General features: G+C 37.7%; 1 protein-coding gene across 4 annotated transcripts in view; it reads right to left on the bottom strand.

Moving 5' to 3' along the window:
- Positions 1-505: 505 nt before the first annotated feature.
- The window catches only part of LOC122556728 (SH3 domain and tetratricopeptide repeat-containing protein 2-like), an 80,742-nt gene continuing 59,285 nt past the window's right edge, over positions 506-21,962 (bottom strand). For all 4 annotated transcript variants that reach the window (XM_043703810.1, XM_043703809.1, XM_043703808.1 and 1 more), the window contains 9 exons: positions 21,250-21,445; positions 19,377-19,510; positions 15,061-16,737; positions 12,887-13,067; positions 12,303-12,453; positions 9,951-10,073; positions 6,701-6,851; positions 5,080-5,276; positions 506-2,150 (listed from right to left, as the gene is read on the bottom strand). In XM_043703810.1, coding sequence (XP_043559745.1) covers positions 1,962-2,150; positions 5,080-5,276; positions 6,701-6,851; positions 9,951-10,073; positions 12,303-12,453; positions 12,887-13,067; positions 15,061-16,737; positions 19,377-19,510; positions 21,250-21,445 — 2,999 coding nt within the window. In that variant the 3' untranslated portion in view covers positions 506-1,961. The remainder of the gene's footprint in view (positions 2,151-5,079; positions 5,277-6,700; positions 6,852-9,950; positions 10,074-12,302; positions 12,454-12,886; positions 13,068-15,060; positions 16,738-19,376; positions 19,511-21,249; positions 21,446-21,962) is intronic.

Genomic DNA, 21,962 nt, shown 5'->3' on the forward strand with positions numbered 1-21,962 from the left:
AACAGTTGCCCATCTTATGATATAAAAAATAAAAGAAAGTTTTTATTTTGTTAGATAAAACATTTTAATATAAAAATACTGTGTTCACATTACTGTTAGGTAATGATAGATTTGACCTATCATGTATCAAATATTAAACAATCTACACTGTTCACTGTTTGCATCATCCTCATTCTCTGCAAATCGTATTTTCATTTTTTCTCAAGCTTGCACAAGTCAGTTGATATTTACAATAATATAAAAAAGAAATTAGCTGTCTGTAATTTCTACAGCTACCAGAGTTGGTTGATGAAATGAAACTAGTACCATGACAAGAACTTTAGTTAGTTTATTAGATTACTTACAGTGTGGAAACAGGCCCTTCGGCCCAACAAGTCCACACCAACTTAACACTACAGGCAATTTAGCATGGCCATTTCACCTGACCTGCACATCTTTGGACTGTGGGAGGAAACCCACACAGACACGGGGAAAATGTGCAAACTCCACACAGTCAGTCGCCTGAGGCGGGAATTGAACCCGTGTCTCTGGCGCTGTGAGGCAGCAGGGCTAACCTGCTGTGCCACCGTGCCGCCCATATAACTTAGGTTATATCTTCACAGGTCACTCTTTACTATCGAAAATGATAGGATTATTACATCTCTAGAATTTCTGCTTACACTCACTTCTCGATTTATATCCGTGGCATATACAAGACTTTGATTTTTTTTGTCTGTTTCACAAAACTAATCATATTCAAATTACTTTAAATGTATGTAATTTAGCTGAAGATAATATTCTCAGTCAAATATTTATTCCATATCCTTTGTGGATTTCATGATATCATATCTCAGTTTAAGAGACAATCTAATACTTGTCTTCCCTGAAGTGTATTCTTAGTAAGACTGTATGTCACTGTTGCATATACAAAGTGTGGTACTTAGAGGTGAACACCTTTTGGAGGGGGATGTTCAAGTACTTGTCATAGAAAGAGTTCAGGAAAAGAGCAAACTTACAATAATTATTTCTACATTTCTAAATGCATCTATTTGAGGATCTCCCAATAGGTGAAAAAATGAAAAGAAAGGCAGATTAGGTATGACAGCTTGTCAGGAATGAGGTAAGAATGCTGTATTACTGTAAATATGTCTTGTAGTGTTGTTTTTCCAAAATGGCAGTTTTTAAAAAGAACTTTTGATTTCATAGGGCCATCATGAACTCCAGCTTATTTTTATATGAAGCAGCCATATATCTTCACATGCACTTTTGTATGCATTATAGAAATACTGTGGCACCAATAGTTTTTTTTTGTTAATGCAATCATAAGTTACCATTGTTAGCATGCTGAATTTTGTAGTTCTACAAGCTCAATATATAATCTTATTTTTTGTCTTAAATAACCATAGTATTCAGAATCATTTCCAAAGTAAAACTAAACATATTGGAGTCTACAATATTGGAATGTTTCCAAAATACTGTGCTCAATTAATCTAGCTCTCTAGCTGCCTGGCTATTGTAAGCATTCAGCAGTGTTAATTTATTTCGATTATAGAACAATCTGAAGAAAACATTAATCCTGTCACTACTAGATGTTTCTGGGTTTCTTTTTCATTTTGGTTATCAGAATAGAACAAAATAACTTGACAATAATTGTGATCTAATTATTCCCAAGAAACTGAAAACTGTGGATTGCATCTTCTTCCATCCATCTTTTCTTCTGCTTAATTCCCTGGCTCTTAGAATTTGACGTGTCCTCTCCCAGTTACCACTTATTTAGATGCTTGTAACATCCTTTTGCTTTTAACCCTGATGATCTTATAGTATGGGTCTTTGGTCTTCATACTTGTTCTTGAATGTAAAGGGAAAGTAAATGCATCTGTATACAACAATTCCTTTCAAACAAATAATTGCTGTAGTAAATGGAGTTGATGCAGGAGTTCATTCTATATCTTATGTATCTTCACATTAGCTTGTTCATGGGATTATTTTTGCATTTGTGTAGCAAGAGCCTTGGCTTGCTGAACAAACTGCAAATGCAGATCTTCATTCACAATGTAATTCTTATAAATGTTGGCAAGTCTGGTGGAAACAGTAAACAAATCTTGCTTGTTCCCTACTTCAGTAGCTGCAGCAAAAGCCAAATGGAAGTAGCCAGCAGCATCATGTGCATCCTGAAAACAAGAATAAGGAGAACATTCTTATTAAAAGTGAACAATCATTGTGACTTAAAGACAAGTTCAGGTTTATAAATTTAAGTCAATGATTTAAAAGGAATAACTACTGTAACATGCAACAGAACAGTTTTAAAAGTAGGTTCAATAGGCAACCAATAAGTTTAACTATTCACTCTTAAGTCTGTCTTTTCCGTCAACCATTCACAATTAGTTCTGTCACATCCTCTCTCTAAATGGTTAGGTAATTTTCCCAGCTTCTAAAATAATCCAGGGAGATTTCAGAGTATCAATCCCTAGTTATGTCCCTAACCACTTGCTTTCTGCATTCGTGTCTATGGCACCTGAAGAATAAATGTAATCCCATACCAGCTGAGATTAGTATGTAGGTCCCGCCTTCTCTACCTCACCCCTCGCCCTCGTGGTGAACCTCAGGTTAAACCACCACCAGCCATCTCTTTCTCTAATGAGTAGTTCTGAAAGAATGGTAGGTGCAGAAACCTTCATTACATTTAAAAAAGGTGTTTGCAGTTTATTTAAAGTGCAGTAAACACCAGAATTCTTGACCAAGAACTGAAAAAGAGGATTAGACTCCATATTAGTCATCACGTACACAAAGGGCTGAATTGACTTCTTCTGTGTTTTCAATTTCTATGAATATTTTACTGGATTCTACATAAAGTTATAGAATAACTTATCATAGTAGGAGACTATTCTATCTATGCCTGATCTTCAAACGTTCCACTCATCAGCCCTTCTCCATTTGCATTTTTTGCATCTTTCAAGAGAGCATCTGATTCTTTTTTAAAAGGATTATCATTGAATACACTTCCACCATTCCAGTAAATCTCATCTGCACCGTAAGGATTGAAGATTTCCTTAAACATGTTCAAATTACTTCAATTGATGCCTAACTATAAACTTCAGCATAATTTTCTTTTCTTTGGACTCAATAATACTATTTATAAAATGTAAGGATCCTTTATGCCTTTTTTAAAAACAATCTTCTAAACTTGTGCAGGCATTTTCAAAGACAAGTATCTATGTTCCTAGATTCACATTAACAGTCAAACATTTGGTTCATAATATCTGAATTCAGTTTTTCAACAATAATAAATCATTTTGCATATCACTCCATAACATGTTGTCTCTCTATGTCCATTTGAAGATTATTAATATTTTCATTTATTTGACCTGCAAGTTTCATGTCATCTGCAAAATTTGAAATGATCATCTATATACCTGAGTCTTGGTCAATAAAACTTACCAACAATGAAAAACAACTCCTGGGTACATTACTGTGCATGCCAATCCAGTCTGCTAAACAACCATTCAACACATACCCTGCTTTCTATTCTTCAATCTGTATGCATTCAGCTACTTCCCCCTTTAAGAAGCTTCAATTTTGCTTATTTGTCTATTGTGTGATACTTTATTACGCACATGTTGAATGTCCATTTATACAGCACCAATCATATCGTTTTGGTAAATTTCCTGATTACAACAAAGGAGTGTGACTTATTTATTTAGAATTCTTAGCAAGTTACTTATGTAGCATTTTCTTTTAAGGAATGCATCAGTATCCATTAACTCCTCATTCACCAATCTGTAAGATCATTTCCTTCTAACCCTGAATAGAAAGTTCTTTCTTTTATCCAGGTGTCCTGAATTGATTTTCTCATTCCTCATCTCATAAAGATTCATTTTCATCACTTCACCATACTTGAAAATCATGTGGGAATCCTCCCTCTTTTTTTATTGTAATTACAGACATATTTTCAGATTATTGTGATAAATCCTGAATTTATTTTTTAGGAAGACAGGTTGGTATAGAGTAATAACACAATGATGGTCTCTGATTTATTTTCCTGAGACTTGTTCATAAAAAAGTCTGGCTTATAAAAATATCATTGTTGTGTTTATTATTTTGTAATTATGGAAAACAACATCCCTTGGTAAAGTAATAAAATGACTTCAGTTACATCGATACAAAATATGGACTCTGGATTAGTGGTGCTGGAAGAGCACAGCAGTTCAGGCAGCATCCAAGGAGCAGCGAAATCGACGTTATAGGCAGGTAGGACAAGTCCGGACAAGTCCTGGGGACAGTGCTGAGCTAGAAGTTTAGAACTAGGGTGAGGTGAGGGAATGGGAAGAGAGGAAACTGTTGAAGTCCACATTGATGCCCTGGGGTTGTAGTGTTCCAAGGTGGAAAATATGGACTACCTAACTAATTCAGATGTCATGCCCTTTAAATATTTAATATCTAATCTTCAATGCAAGAGCATCAGAGGACTTGGTTGTTACAAATACAGAGAATGCTGAAGAAACTCAGCAGGTCTGCCAGCATTAGTGGAAAGGAACCCTGAACAAGAGTCATATCAGACTTGAGATGTTAACTCTATTTTTTTTCTCCACAGATGCTGCCATACCTGCTGAGTTTCTCCAGCATACTCTGTGTTTGTTTCAGATAGCCAGCATTTACAGTATTTTGATTTAATTTGGATTTATTTCATATTTAGCTGCTAATGTCAAGATTTGTTACTATAAATTTAATAGCTCTTAAAAGAGCTAACAGAATATTTTGACGGATGTAAATTTATGTCTGCATGCCATCTATTGACATTTCATTTTTTTATTGGGAGATACACTAAAAGACAGCATTTCTACTGCCTTAGGGATGACTTGCACAAAATAGTCGTACTCAACCACCAGTGCATGTTATTCATAGTCGATTTAGAAAACCATGACATTTGGTGTTAGGTATCATATCATACCAAATCATTCATTCTAATTGTGGATATTCATTGAAGAAAATAACAAGGCTTGGCCATTTTTAGAATGCTCATTCAACTTCAATGCATGTTCCTCATTATTGGTCAGTTGTTAAAATGATTGCAGAAAAGCCAGTCAGAGAAACTTTCCCAACCTTGAGTTTGTGGAGTGTAATGTCACCTAGTCTCAAGTAAACCTTCATGTAGTACGTCGCTTCTTTATCAGATTGCAATGTGTAGGGACTGAGTGACAACGCCTTCAGGTAATAGTTCTCAGCCATCTCATATTGCTGGTATAAGTAGTACACTGTTGCTAGTCGATAAAAAGCGATTTGTTCCTTCAGTTGGCTTCCTAATTATTGAGAGGAAAAAAAATCCTTTAAGGTAATCTCATCATTAATGTATTTTTGTTCTAATTATTTTAAAAGATTAAATGCATTAAGAGTATTAGTTCATACAATGGAACACAAATATGGAAGAGTAGCTACCATCAATTCATATTGATAATTTCATTCAGTTATCAAAAGATACTTCAGAACAAAGAAGCCACTTTGCTCATCATTCGTGTACAGATGCTGCCTCTGCCATAGCAGCATCAATTGCAACACAATTACCGACAAGATTTTAACATTATTTTCCTTCAAGTCTTGAACTCTTGCATATTGCTTAGTAAGGTGTTTATATGGTTAATAACCCAAATACGTCCTGGAATGTTAGCAAATTTCACAGTTTTGTCTGTTTGCATCCAAGCACTCAAGGTTTAAGAAACACCCATCAAAACCAATACAAAAGTTTCCAGATTAGCAATTAACTGTTTGCTAACAGTACTCAGGAGCCTTTGCAAATATTGATATTAAATATATTTAATATATTTAATGTCATGCTCTTTGTAGAAAGCACATTACTTTCCAACCTTAAATGCTGGCTATGTTATATTTCAAGTCCAGTTTTCCCATCTCTTCCAAATTTAGTACAAGTACTTTAGGATAAAGAATAATAGATCAGGAGTTCCATTTGCCCCCACTCGTAAGTTGCACCAGATTTGGCTTGAGATCATAACAATAAGAGTCAAACTTGAAGCTCATCTGGGATTAATATGGGTGGCTTTAAGGCCCAGACACCCTAAAAGGAATTTTAAAATATAAACAAATGCAGCTAACTTTCTTACGAAAGGTGTGCTTGCAGTCACTGTAGCAATGGTATGAAGCCAACATGACTCATTTCTATACCGTGTAAGTTAGGGATATTTTCTTGATCCGAAGGATGACTTAAGCAGATGTTCCAGACAGACACACCTCAGTGTTTAGACCAGGATACAATCATAAATGAATTTTGACACTAAATTATCGAATCTGAAATTAAATAGCAGACATTTCTATACTTAATCATGCAGATATGTGTTACTAGCACTGCTGCCTCACAGCACCAGGATCCCAGGTTCAATTCCAGCCTCGGGTGACTGCCTGTGTGGAGCTTGCACATTCTCCCCGTGTCTGCGTGGGTTTCCTCCGGGTGCTCCGGTTTCCTCCCACAATCCAAAGATGTGCAGATTAGGTGAATTGGTCATGCTAAATTGCCCATAGTCAGGGGTGAATACGGGGAATGGATCTGGGTGAGTTACTCTTCGGAGGGTCCGTGTGGACTTGTTGGGTCAAAGGGCCTGTTTCCATACTGTAGGGAACCTAATCTAAATTTAAATGACTAATTTGAAATTAATACATGCTATTTTTTCAGTCATACTTAACAAAATTGTTGAATAAAAGAAAAATTACTCACCAGTATTTATGCTGAGTCTTACAGCTGCAATTGCATATTCTCGGGCTTGTTCTAAACGGTTCAGTATAATACTAAGCTCAGTCAATTTATTAAAAAGTCTGAGCTCTGCATCAGTATCTCCTGTCATCCTAGCCAGCGGGATTGCCCCAGTCTGAGAAATAATTCATAAAGTTTCACATCAGGCAGAGCAGATAGTTAAGTGCATACAAAAGTGAAATATTAAGCCAATTATTATTTTCACATAAAGTTAAACATGTAGGGTTGAATTTTCCCAGAATTTGGCTAAGTGGAGATTTTGTGGAACTTCATGAACAATTTCACTCCATGAGCTCCAGGACATTTTCTCACACACTTCTCTGTCGTTCTTTTCATCAGTTATGCATCCCCATGGCACCACACCCACACTATCATGCATTCAGGAGCTGAGGAAGGACTCCTGTTACCACAGCATTCTGGGATTTAGTCACCGATGCCATATTTAAAACCAAGCTAGACACCAGGTCAATTGCTACAATCTAGTAACTGCCTTTCACAGTGTGTTGCTGCACAGTTATAAAGGGCATGGCTGAGAAATAGAAGGTGGATCCCAGCCTCATCAACATGGACTTGAAGGTCCTGGTGGATGGGGTGGTGGAGGAGGCCCATTATCTTTCTTCAGAAATGCCAAAAGTGACCAAAGCACCAGACCCTATCAACCCAGTTTGAAGTTGCCACCCAGGTTAGTGTGAATGCCCAGCAATGCTGAAGATGATTAATGACCTTCTATGCTCCACAAGGATAATTGCCGCCACTTTTCCTTTGCCACTTCACACTCACTGCACACATCTCTCCCTCAGCTGGTAGCCACTCACTCTCCCTCAAGCGGTCTCACCCACCTCCCAACAGCACTAACCCTGCATGCCTTCACCAAGCCTCCTAATCACTCACTCAGGATAACTTACCACTTCTCCCCACCTGCACCAACACTAACAGCTGTGTCACCCACTTCTATCTCACTCAACCCCATTCTTTGTCTCATTCTAAGAAAAAAGTGACCCACAATAGGTCACAGAGAACCAAAGGAGGTGATGGACGATTTGACATTCCTCTCCTCCCTCCCTAACAGGAGAATATTCTTGCCTCAGGGGAGGGGAATGTGACTACTCATGTGGTGATGCTGAGATTTCAATGATCCGGTGACCTAAAATGATTAATTGTCAAGTCTTATGCTACTTTCCCATTACCAGCGTCTGCCAATGTATTATTAGCATGTCCAAACATCTATCCTTATTTTGCAACTCATTCCCTCTCTTGGCTTCCGCAGACACCACTGCCATCCACATGATTTATGCGCTGAAAATACCAGGGCATCCTCTCTTCCTCAACCTCTAAGGAAGGTGACACAGTCCTCTCGGATTCAGCACCAATAAAGCTGCAACCCCCACCAGCTCAGGTACTAATACCTCAATAACTATTTTGACTAGATTAAAGTCGAAAGCACATTCTGGTGAGAACTGCTGGCCAAGAAAGAAACACTCCAGGTTGCAAACAACCAGAGGACAGCTGGAGACCAGGCACCTGCTCAGCCACTGGCTGGAGAGAATCTGTGGTGTTAACCATTAACACTTCATTAAAATGAACAAACATACACTGGAGCAGCAAAGAGGCTTGTCCAGTAATGCAACTGAAAAGATTGGAGGCTGTTATGGAAAGCCAAGTCTAGCACACTCCATGCCTGCCAGATACACATGCAGGCCTGCACTCCATCAGGCCTGCACCACTGGTAAGGCGGCAGAAGGACAAGCGACCTTGACCTCCCTCCAGGTGCCCCTTCCTCACAAGGTGACAGGATGGTGCCAGTAGGCTCCCACACAGAGAAGGAACCACATACAGGTCTCTTCTCAGCTCACTCCAAAGATGCCTGTAATCCCTAACTCAATGTAGACAACAGTAGCAGAGTGGAGCATGAAGCATCTGACACCAAAGGTCCCCAAGCCTGCCTCAGGGAAGCAACCTTTGACCTGTTAACCTCTGCGTGTTCACATTGTGGGGGTGTATGAGGGGAGGAATTCACCACTGGAACCAAACCTTAAATCCATCCCTAACTGGAGTTTTAATCGTCCAAACAGATTGCCAAACTCAGTGATGCAGACAGTGATCCAGTTCCCAAATCACCCTTAGAAAACATCTTGATGTAGGCTTTCCCCTTTTTGCTCAATATCTCTTCTCCCCACACACTTCCAACCCCAATCTCCATGAGGCCTCCACAGGGTCAGCAAGATCAAGCCCTTTTAAATTCAGCTACTACTATTCTCTAATCTAATTTGAAGGATAGAGTCTTTTCTAAAAGCCGAAATATAGCCACATCACTCGTCTGCTCCAATTAACAGCATTAAGAGGACAATCAATTCTACCTGTGTTGGGAAGATCTATTACATCCCATCTAAAAAGAGATTATTAAAAATTAGAAGGAACTCTTATCCAAGTAAAGGAATGTAGGCTTTTAAAATGCACATTTGGGTCAACTGATAGGATCTAAGTCAAAAAAATAATAAACTCCAGAAAGATCCAAATATTTTATTAAAATGATTGCTTTGCATTATTGTCCTTGCTGAGGGGCTAACAGGATGATTGCCAAAAGCTGGGAGTAAGGTTTGGGCAATAAGCTCCTCCCCCTCTTGTGAATGAACCCATCATTCCCATAAGTAAGGGCAATATTCCATCATTCTTCTTCGGCAGTTCCTTGGGATTCAGGATGACTTTGTCCCATTCCAGTGTTTTGGGTCATGAAGTGACTAAGTAGGCCAGTACTGAATCTGTGAACTCTGTCACACATGAGGCATGCAATGTTTGCTGAAGTAGGTGGGTGAGATGCTGTGATTTTGACATGCTCCTTTTGCTGTTCACATTTGACCTCTATTTGGGCTGGTTAGAGACAGTTGTCACCTTTGTAGATGCTCCTTCTGTAGTTTGGGCTGTCTTGGGCTAGATATCCCCATTAGCAGTGGAGAAGCTTTAAGGACATCCTCATTGCGATTCCTCTGCCCTCCTTGTAGAAAGGGCAGATACGCAAAGTGTATCTGGCTGCCCTGTGTTTATAGGATGTCCCCCCCGTTGATTTGCATCCCATTTCATTCCCTACCTCCATTTTAAATCTCCAACTGGTGGCTCATTACCAAAGGACAACTTTCAGTGCAATACTGACATTACTCAAAAGATTTTCAGCACTTGTCATTATGATAATCCAAGACTATAATATGTCTGCACTTACCCTATAAAACGATATTGCTTTCTCTCGCTCCCTAGGCCCATTGTAAAACATATCCCCTGCTGCTTCATTGATTTTCATTATAAAGTGCAAATCCTCCATTCGCTGTGCTGTTTGTATAGCTGCCTGAGTGATTCACAAGAATCAAAAATACAAATGATTAAGATAATGTAGGCTATGAACAACTTACATTGTAAAAACCTATGACATTCTATTTAATGGCTTTCAGTTCATCAATTCAAAACTGTCACACAATTGTGATGCCTTTTCTTTCAGGTGGAATACAGGTTAGTTCTCATTCCTCTAAAACAAACATAAACTGAGGTTAACTCAGTCTTCCCGCTTAATCCATCCTACTATGTCAATTCTCTGTGTCCATGTAAACATTTTGATCCTGGGCCAGATATGAATCCATAACTTTATTTCTACCATTCTCCCAACCTCTTTTTTTTTAACTTCAATCCTCGACAAACGCTTCTCTCCTGTGATGGCTCCTTTTAGTTACTCCCTATCAGGTACGCGGTCCTCCCAAATTCCTACCTAAACTCCAGAGTACTCCTTCATTTCCCTGCGCACCTGCTGTTCTCCTAGGTTTGAGTCCCTCTTAGATGAGCCTATAAATTCTCTTTGTTTCTCTTTGCATTCCCTGAAGTGACCATTAAGGGGTTGATATCTGGCACCTTACAAGCAGCAATCCAAATGCCACATACCCTTCAACCTTCCTGACCAGCACAGCTACTAGAGGTCATTACTTTGCCAATTGGGGTGACCTTATAGAGGTTTATAAAATCATGAGGGGCATGGATAAGGTAAATACACAAGGTCTTTTCCCTGGATTGGGGGTGTCCAGAACTAGATGGCAAAGGTTTAGGATAAGAGAGGAATGATTTAAAAGGGACCCAAGTGACAACTTTTTCACGCAAAGGGTTGTGCATGTATGGAATGAGCTGTCAGAGGAAGTAATGGAGATGGGTACAATTACAACATTTAAAAGACATCTGGATGGGGACATGAATAGGAAGGTTTAGAGGGATATGGACCAAATGCTGGCAAATGGGACTAGATTAATTTAGGACATTTGGTCAGCATGGATGATTTGGACTGAAGGGTCTGCTTCCATGCTGTACATCTCTACGAATCTATGACATCAGACTTATACCACTCTCTCAGCATTGTTCTTGGGAACTCTGAGTAGATCAGCTTTCCCCTCATCTTTCTACATTTCTCCCCAGGACAATTGTTCTCCTGTAAGCAAGGTCCTTGCCATCTATGAGTCCATTATTTGATGACTCAATCAATAATGTCACTTGGATAGAAATCCTTTCCACTTCCCATTATAAAACATGGGTGTAATCCTATTTGGAGCATTGTGTCCAATTTTAGGCTGTGCCCTTTAAGACGGAATAAGAGAGGATACAGAAGAGGTTTATGAGAAAAATTCAGGAATGCACTTCAGTTATGACATATACATGATCCTGAGGGGGTGACAGATTGAATATGGAACATGGAAAGGATATTTCTTCTTGTGGGAGAAATTTAGAACTAAGTGTAACAGTTGAATGATAAGCAGGCATCCATTTAAGACAGAAATAAGGGACAATTTGTTTCTCACTGATAGTGAAAAGTATCTTTGGAAATCTCTTCCCCTGATGGCAGCAGAAGCAGAATCTTTATATAAGTCTTTAAATAAGTGGGGGAAGATAGATTGTTGGTAATCAAAGGGGTGAAAGATCATTGGCGTGGGGAGGAATATGGTATTATTCCTCAAATTAACCACAATCTTACTGAATGGCAGAGAAAGTTCAAGGCCGAATGGCCTATCCCTGTTCCTGATTTGTATGTTCTAATTTGTATATGTAGGTAGATTGGACAATCTGGGGTTATTCTTCTTAGAAAAGTTGGGATGATATTTGATTGAGATATTCAAAACCAAGAGGAATAGAGACAGCATAGATAGAGAGAACCTGTTCCCATGAATGAGTAACCAGATGCTATCAGTATAAGATGAATGGCCTAAGAGAATGAATAAGAGCAGTATTTTATGCAGGTAGGACCTTGAATGCACGGCCTGGTGACTTGGCAGAGGTAGATTCAATAATGGCTTTCTAAAAGTAATTGGCTAACATCCAAAAAGAAAAGTCAGAGCCAAGAGGAAAGGGCGGGAGAGTGGGACTAGTTCAGTTTGCAGAGAGCTAACACAGGCAAAGCAAGCTCCAATCAGGACATCTGCTCAGTGACCTACAGGCTTGAAAATGAGAGTAATGTCTCATTTCTTAGGGGGAAAACTAATCAGCATACTCAGTTAATCATTAACTCCATAATCAGAACATTTTGATATTTGTGAAGAATTAATACCTGAAAGTACAGCTCAACAAGTTCGTACTTTTCCATCAGGTAATAGAGCTTTCCAGCCAGCAGCCATGCCTTTGCTTCCTTGTAATGCATTCCGAGATCAATAAAATTCCTCAGGTTCTGTTTGGTATAATCTAATGACAATCTGTAGGAACTAATATTTGAATTTCAGTTACTTTTAACACTTCAAAACTTCTTGTGTGATGGCTCTATAAAACATAAGATACATCTAGACTTGTTTTTTATAAACTAAAGTGTGTAAAAGGATCTTTAATGTTATTAAAATTCAGTAAAATATTTTGCCCTGCAAATGAAGAGGATATTTAAATATGAAAAGAATGGTAGACCAGAGTGGTGCTGGAAAAGCACAGCAATTCAGGCAGCATCTGAGGAGCAGGAAAATCGACGTTTCGGGCAAAAGCCCTTCATCAGGAATAGTAGCAACGGAGATGATATTGTTTTGAAGAGATATACATCAATGTAACAGTATGATTATCTAAGGATTATCTGGGTTTTATTAACTTAGTTACTTTGATACATTGTTCTTTTTTTTATTGGCGTAGTTAGCCCCACTTAATTTTACTTACCTCTGTGTGTTAAAAGACAGGTGAAGGTGGCTTAGAATTTTCAAAATTTTCATCTCTTGCTCCTTGTCCTTTAACTTTTGGGAAAGTGTCAGCCAGTGCTCATAATATATTCTACATTGCTGTTTATCGTATAAAATGTTCTCATAAAAACTGCAGAGTTGTTCAAGAGCCTGAATTTGGTCTATAAAAAAAGCAAATAAATGATGAGACAAAAAAAGAATAAACTCAGAATAAGTATAGGCTTCCAGTGAATTTTATCCTCAAAGTGTGAATTGTGGCATTGCAATCCCATTTCCGGATCAATAGACTTTGCCCATATTATTTTCTTCATGAAGTGGCATGTATGGTCTAGAGTTGGAGCCACCTTGCCAAGCAGGTTAAAGGGTCCACCTCTATTCACTGAGGCATCGGTACATTTCTGTATATGAGTGTTACGCATCTTAATAATTACCCTTCTAACCTACCACCTATCAACCCAGCTCCCTCATATCCTCATGTCTATTTCACACACTTCATGCTCAAAATCCCTATACCTCACAATAATACCCCTCACATTCCCAAACCCTCTTCCCATGCCTACTCAAAATCCTCTACTCTACTCAAAATCCTCTGCCCCTATCATTTCCCATGCTCCTTCCATCCCCCACATGCCCTCCATATTTATCATGCCTAATCAGTTAGTATCCACTATTGCCAGAATTGATAAGTTCTATAATAACACTGGGAAGTCTTTGGGATGCTCATGAAACTGTTAAAGTAAACAAATAGTCCTTCAAAAACAGTATTAATCATCTTTACATAGCCATTCAAGCTCCATTTTAGAAATTAGTCTTCTTAAGCACTCAAAAACTGTCAAAATAAACAGCTATTCAAAAACCACTTCAAAAACATAATCCCATTAGTTGTTCACAGAATGTGAATCAAAACAGCTCAATCCTCTTAAAAGCTATGTCACTATTTTTTACTGAACTGAATCCATCAGTGGGACTTGGAATTCAGTCAAATAGTTGTAATGGACTTCCATGACTTAGCTGCATCAACAAATTTGCCACAGTTGAGCACATTAAAACCTTTGAAGTAATAGAACAAAAGACCATCTATTCCATTGTTTTAAAAATTGAACAGATCATTCATATGGATTTTTTAAAATTAACTTGTGCACAACTTTACAGAAACCTAATGGTTATCTAATGTCTGAACTTTAACTTTTTCTGTAATCTCCCTCAGAATTTTGCACTGATCAGATTGCCATAGTGTTTCCTCTCATTTCAGCCCAAATAATTTAATTCTAATATCTTTCTATATAATAAAATTCAATGTACAGTAGTTAATATAATCTTCATCACCTCCAAATTGACCTTCTATGAGGTTCATCTCATTTTTAACAATTTTTAAAAATTGATTTCACTAGATAATACTTGTTCCTGTGCATCCTCTTGGGATTTCTTATCTGGCTATTAATTAAAAAATATATTATCTTAATCTGCCCTCTACTTCAATCATAATTGCTTTACAACTCTACTTGGACCTGGTATTCTCAAAGCACTGTTGCTTTCTTCTTTATCAATATTATTCCTACATAAGAATAGTCATTACACTTGAAAACAGTAAAGTCTGTAAAGTGATTTTGATGGTCCTGAATTGAATGCTGTAAATTCTTTCTTTCACTCATCCTGTGGTTTTTGAACTATTTTAATAGAAGTATCTCAAAGTCACACTACAATCCTTTGTGCCAATTTCTCTACCTAACTTATATTAATTAGCTTACTCATCAATTTTCAACCATCTGCCATAGTCCAATGTGATGTCATAGAGTCATAGAGATGTATAGCATGGAAACAGGCCTTTCGGTCCAACCCGTCCATGCCGACCAGATATCCCAACCCAATCTAGTCCCACCCGCCAGCACCCGGCCCATATCCCTCCAAACCCTTCCTATTCATATACCATCCAAATGTCTCTTAAATGTTGCAATTGTACCAGCCTCCACCACATCTTCTGGCAGCTCATTCCATACATGTACCACCCTCTGCGTGAAAGTGTCATCAATTTGTTTAACCACCTGCTAATTTAAATATCATCTAAACTAGTTACAAGCCTCACTGGTAATTCTGGGGCACCTATTTTTCGTGTATGTAATACATGTGGCTTCATCTGTGTGACGCGATACTTACAATAAATACTATTGTTTTTCATGGCAATAAGAAGTGCTAGCTCATAATTCAGTCTACCGTTCTCCCTCAAGCCTCTGTCCACGTAGTATTGTCCTAAACAAAGAAGTACTTGCACACAATCTGATTCCAAGCTGCAGTCTTGCATTTCCAAATATATATTCAGAGAATTACTGAGGTAGCGTTCCGGCAGTGTTAAATGTTTACAACACAGAATCAGAGACCCAAAGTTAGCATTAGCGATAGCTTGGTTATGTTTTATACCAGTCTCTTCTGCAGCCATTATTGCACACAGACAGTTTTCCAAAGCTTCCTTCAGTGTACCTTTCCTCCTTAAAGATATTGCCAACATGTTATGAACAACTCCCAGCTCGATAGGACCATATGTCTGAAGTGATGATTCCAAAAGGGAATTCAATATTCCAAATGCCACAACAGGCTGATTATTTAAAATATACAACCAAGCAAGAAAAAGAGAGATTCTGAAAGCTCCCCAATCGTTGATGTATTTTGCTATTTCTGCAGATTTTGTCGTGAAATCAATTGCCCTTTCATATAGCTTATATTGCTGGTATAGATTGGCCAAGGCGAAATACAAGTCTCTCTGAATGATTATATCGCTCACATTGGTTGAGAGATCTGAAGCCTCTTGAAGGTAAAATGCAGCTTGTGTAGCTATTTGACAATTACAATACCCTGGATAGTTTGATTTTGAGACTATTTCCATGACCAGATCAGTCTTCTGCAGAGAATCAAACAACGTGTTGCTTGAGCCAGGTTGAGCAAGTCTTAATGCTGCTAGTGCAAGTTCTGGTAAGCATTTTTTCTTATATATTGAGCTTAAAATCAAATACACATCTACTGGGACTTTATTGCTTTTCGAACCAAAATTATTTGAAAGAAACTGCAAATGTTCAGCAAATGGCAACATTTCTTCAGACTTTCCAATTTCCAAAAAAAGTTTTGATATCAGAAAACAGACACGTGCCTCCAGGAGATGATCATCAGCAATCATCGCTTTTTTAAGTATCATGTTAAGTATCTCTAATTCATTCTCCGAGCTAAAAATATGGCAAGGGATGCACAAGAGAAGAGTTGCAGCCTTTTCAACAAGGTTATGAGATTTCTCTTTCATTTTTAGCTTCAAGTACACAGAAGCCAAGTTTACATACAAAGCAGTCAATAGATATAAGTCAGAAAATGACCCTTGCACCAGAGTCATTGCTTCTTCAAAGTAAACTCTGGCCTGTGAGAACCTGAGCCTTTTCGCACAAAGTCTTCCTAAAAGGAAACAGATTCTGGAATAAGCCCAATGTTTGTTGTATCTTTTGGCTATCTCTCTTGCCATTTCCAAATATTGTAATACTTTTTTTTCTTCAGTTACCCCAAATAAAGAAGACCCTACAAAGGAAAAGGACAAATCATAGAATTGTTTGAAGTGCACCACATATTCTTCATGGTTTAGGAATAGTAGTAAAGGGTCAAAGGTTGCAGGATCATCCAAGCCTTCAAGATTATGGTCTATACAGAACTTCGGTTCATCAAGTTGATCTGGCTCTGGAACAAATTTTTGAAATTCCTTAGGTTTAGAAGAATTTATCTCAGGAATGTTCCTTCCACAAACAAGTCCAGTTAGACCAGAAGGGAGATGGTTTGCAGATGTTGAATGAAGGAGGTCTCCTGTGGAGATACATACAGAACAGCAACATATAAAGGCCTCAGAAATGTTCATAAATTAGTCAAAACATCTGAGCTAAGAAATTATTGCCAGTGATATACTGAACATGTGCTGAACCCATTAATCATGGAAATTAAATAATTTCACATCAGTTAAAATATACAACTGAGGAATTTCAGACAAAATATTGTTCAACAAATATTCATAGCATCCATAACAGTACTCTTTGGGTTTAACTTAAGTCAATAAAATATCAGTTGTCGTTAGGTTGTACTGATTCTTTGACTAATTAGTATAAATATAAGCGAACACCAACAGATTTTGTTTTACCAGGTACTCTGCAGTGAACCCATAAAAACATAAATTCCTTTACTATAATATTCAAATTCCAGAAAATAGTACAAATTTTTAAAAAGAAATGTATCAATCAGCAATGTTGCCCCCAATAATACAAATAATCATGGCAGGAGCAAGTCGCTGTAGATGCTAGAATCTGTACTGAAAACAACAAATGCTGGTGATCACAGTCAGTCAGGCAGCATACATGGAGAGAGAACAAGCTCATGTTTTTAGTCTAGATGACTCTTCATCAGAGCTGAAGCTCTCTCCATGGATGCTGTTTGACCAGCCGTGATCTCCACCAAATGATGTTTCAATACAAATAACCAACAACTTATGACATGAATATTTCAATGCAGGTTTTTTTTTAAATAAAATTATTACTTTGAAAGGAGTTATATTAATTTTACTCACCCTTTTCACTTTCTGACATTATTTCTTGCAATTTGCATTTATCTACGTTAAACATATATTCTTAGAAATAGAGAACATTGGTTCATTTTTATAACCATTCTACACTTGCATTGTGTTTGTATATTTTAGGAACAAAGCAGATGAAATGTCCTGGTCACTTTAGAGTATAACCCACAACAAAGCAAAATTCAAAATTAAAGCCCACAGAAAAGATGCAATAAATGGATTTGCTCAGACTATAATCATTTAGTTGGTAATTAAACATGCTTGGATTATAAATTGATATAATAAACTGTGAACATCTTTTGAATTTATATTTCATATATCATTTGCTATTTTAATTTTCTTCTACTGAAAGACTTCAAATAACCCACATATCTGTAACATTATTGTTAATTCATCACAGTATAAAATGTCATCACTTTCTTGCAATTAAAAATATTCTTGTAACAACCACCATGAAGAAACTCTAGGGCAAGCAGCAACACATGACAAGATGCTAATTACTTCCAAATATATTCACTAATCACACGTTGTTCTTTTCCGGACATAAAATAAGTAATAGCCTTCAAAGCTAGCCTGTAATGTGAGAACAAACATCATAATAATATACAACAATTAATTCTTAAATTATTATTAAATCTAGCTCACAATCTGTTTAAAACCATTGAAATGTGTTTCTGTTGGAGCAATTTTACAGTCACTTTAGTTTTCTGAGCAATGCTTTAAGACCTACAGTATGAAGGTCAGGGACCTGGAGCTGAATTCGAAGACTCTGCCAGAAGTTTCAAAACAGGAAATCTGGCACCTCTCAGAGCTAAGAGATTGCAAGGTGTTGAAAGAACTAATTATACTGTAGAACAAAATATAACTCAAGCCCCAATTAGGCTGCATGTTGGATGTATGACATGGCAAGTTCCAAACCCGTTGATGAAAGAAGATACAGATCTTGCGCTGAATCATAACAATGGGACAATATGCATACCAAGGGAAATTCCAACGGAAATGACAAGCTGTTTTTACAACTGGTTAGCTTATTACCACATTCTTAATGGGAAATCACACTATTATAAAGGAATGTACCTTCTCCTAAAACTGTGAGCATTTGAGCTAAAAATCAAGGAGGTTAATCTTCAGCAAATGCACAGTAGTATGGACCTTTGTCCAGCTGTGTTTATTGAGAAAAAGAAACAAAAAACTCATGATTATTCAGTACACTTAGCTGGCAGAGAAGACCTGACACTGTAGTGTTAGGGAACCAGCTTTGAAGTGTGAACACATATATTTAGCTAGTCCAACGTGACATACTTTGAATGCAAGCCTCTTTTAACAGTCCTCCATACAAGTTTCAGGCCATTTCGCGAAGGCACTCATTAGAGATCCTGCAGCTGACTGTATGGAGTTATATCTTTAGACTATCAGACTGGGTGAGCTAATTTGCCTTCCCAGTCATGTTGCCTCCAAACACTCAGTCTTCTATTTAAACATGTTTAAAAGCCAACAAGGTTTTATAGGACAGCCAGCACCTATGGGACCATATCCAGGTGAAAGTCAGCACTTTCAGCACAGAAGAAATGGTGGAAGGGATAAGAATTGGAAGATCAACCATTAACGTCAGCAAAAACATAGGAGAAAGGGAGGATTGCAGTGCTGGAGATCAGAGTCAAAAGTGTGCTGCTGGATTTAATAATAATTTAAGAATTAGTTGTTGTATATTATTATGATGTCTGTTCTCACATTACAGGCTAGCTTTGAAGGTTATTATTTATTTTATGTCTAGAATTCCTGATGAAGGACGTATGACCAAAACATCCATTCTCCTGCTCCTCGGATGCTGCCTGACCTGCTGTGCTATTCCAGCACCACACTCTCATCAGCAAAAACTTACCTAAACGATAAACTGTGCTGATGTCAGTTTGGCAGAGCTTGTTCAGGAGATTGATGCAATGCTGTTCATCAGGTTTTTTAAAGGTAACCAGAGATGATTTTTCTTCATCGCTTATAAACAAGAGATGGGCAGCCCTGCAAAATTAAAGTTTAGAATTTTACTGTAACTGGATGTCCAATGCTTCAATTTCAATCAAGCAAAAAGCATCAAATTAACCAACAACTGAAGCAAGATTTTTTTAAAAAGTGGTATTTGCACTGATGAAATTTATCTTGAGATGGAAAGTCATGAGATGGATCTACAGTGTATGTGCTCTTAGCTCTGCAGTAGGAGGGCTCAAGATGAAAATTTACCCCATCTTATTGGGTCATTCAAAAATCTCCAAAACTGCAATACATGTCATTATGTTGGAATGCAAAGGTATGTTTTAGGCGCTTGCCAGGTACCAGGTACTAAAGTAAAAACTGGTGAATCTAATGCCTGATTCCTAGTCTGCTGTCATTTTGACCAGTGCATTCCATTGGGTGGTCCAGCAACTAACTAGCAGGTGGCAGTTTCTTTAATGTGTGTATTAGTAGTTTATTGGGAGGAGCAAGAGCCACAGATTCCCTGTTCAGCAAAGCCTGTTAAGCAAGAATAAAAGACTTGTGAGACCTGATAAATCAGTGTTTCTCCAGGGTCCACATAAATTAATGCTAGCTACTGTGATTTGCTCCCCTCCAATGATAATGGTTCCCTCTCTACCTCTCTGTAGTAAGTATTTTGCGATAGTCTGTAAACATGCCCTACAGCATGACATCCACTTGGACTGACTGAAACCTAAAATTTGAAAATAGTCTGGCCACTCCCATTGAAAGGAGCAACCAAACAACCCGCCCTCTCTTCAGGCACCTGATTATTAAATTTCATCCTAATCTGTTGTTATATAGAGATTGCAAGTTGTCATGCAAGGCTGCTATCAGACACAAAAAATGGCTTTCCTGTGTATATTCTTCTTCGAAAAATCATTCAACAAAATACTTGTTGTTCTGTCCATAATTCCCCAAAACCTTCCATAGTCTAGACAGCATTTATTTTAATATGAATTCCCTAAAATCAACTTGATCTTCTAAAGTAAGGCTAAATCAAGTAAAACCTTAGATTATCCAACCTCATATCTTAGATGTTTCACCTTATTTGGCTGCATTTCTCAAAATGTTCTAGGACTTTAACAGCAGAAGAGCATCAATGCTGCTCACTACATTCCATTAACTTTCTCTGCATTTGTTTACATAGACTTATTTCACTCAGCTGATTATAAAATGTATCATTGATTTCTTTAGTTTGGAAGCTGCTCCAAATTTTGGAAGGGACTGAATAATTAAAATTGTCACAGTTTTGAGAATGTGCATATTAGCCTTTAAGTTGAGAAGTTACTTCAAGGAAATCTCTTCCGTACAAGGCAGTTCTGTTTTGATTGGCAATGCCTGACAGCACAGAGATGTAGGTGAGTTCAGCGAAATTATGATCACTGAACAGCAGCAGAAATATCAGTGATTACTGCTTGTACCACCAGAGGGAGCACAAAACTGAGATGAGGTGCTTCCTCAAAGTGAGGAATCGAAACTGCCAATGAATAATATCACTCAGCTAGAATGTGGAGAGTCCAGAACTTGTGTGAAACTTTGAATAGAAAACATAAAGGGAAACATAAAATTGAAAACTGAGAAATATATATGAATATTTCACCTATGTGCCTTGTAAAGTGTATTGGGAAATTTCAATCATGTGCAGAATCAGCACTATCAACGTTATTCCAGTATTAAAACTATGAATCTTAGTTGAATAATGAACATTTTTTTTATACTGTTCAAATCAGAAGCTCTTTACTCACAATGCTGTGAATTGGTCAGGTTGCATGTGTCTTATTTGGACAAACCCAGTTTCTCCAGAAGATAAAGACTTTCCCAAAACCCACTGCAGGTTAGAAAGTAGGAAGCCGATGATCTGAATTCTTTCTCCTTTAATGAAATGCAATTCATCTGCCTCGCCCTCTTGGTAATCCATAGTTGCAACACAGGTACCAGTACCTAATGGCAGATGTTACTTGTAAGTGAAAAGTTGCAGGAAATATTGTGGAACCTCTTTTGTTCATCTTAATTTAAATGACAAATAATTAATGTTTCGGGTCTAGTGACCCTTCCTCGGACTTTGCTAACATTTTCTAGCAACATCAGTTTTTGTTTCTGGACTACTGCATCTGCAGTTCTTTCAGTTTGTATTTAATTTAAATGACATCTGGCTTAAAGAGTATAATTTCCATGAACACGCTCAATCTCTGTTTAGATATACATAATGGAAATCATGCAAATCTTCAGGTGCTTGTCACAATACAGCAAGACATAGACAACATTTTGGGCTGATAAGTGACATGTAACCTTTACACCACAGTATCAGGTAATGACCATGTCCAACAAGAGATAAGCTAAACATTGCCCCTTGACATTCAATGGCATTATTGAATACTGTGCTATCAACTTCCTGAGGATTGCTATTGACCGGAGACAGAAGTGGACTAGCCACATAAATTATTTGGCTGCAAGAGCT

This window comes from Chiloscyllium plagiosum, chromosome 14 (genome assembly GCF_004010195.1).
Source record: "Chiloscyllium plagiosum isolate BGI_BamShark_2017 chromosome 14, ASM401019v2, whole genome shotgun sequence".
NCBI classification, from domain to species: domain Eukaryota; kingdom Metazoa; phylum Chordata; class Chondrichthyes; order Orectolobiformes; family Hemiscylliidae; genus Chiloscyllium; species Chiloscyllium plagiosum.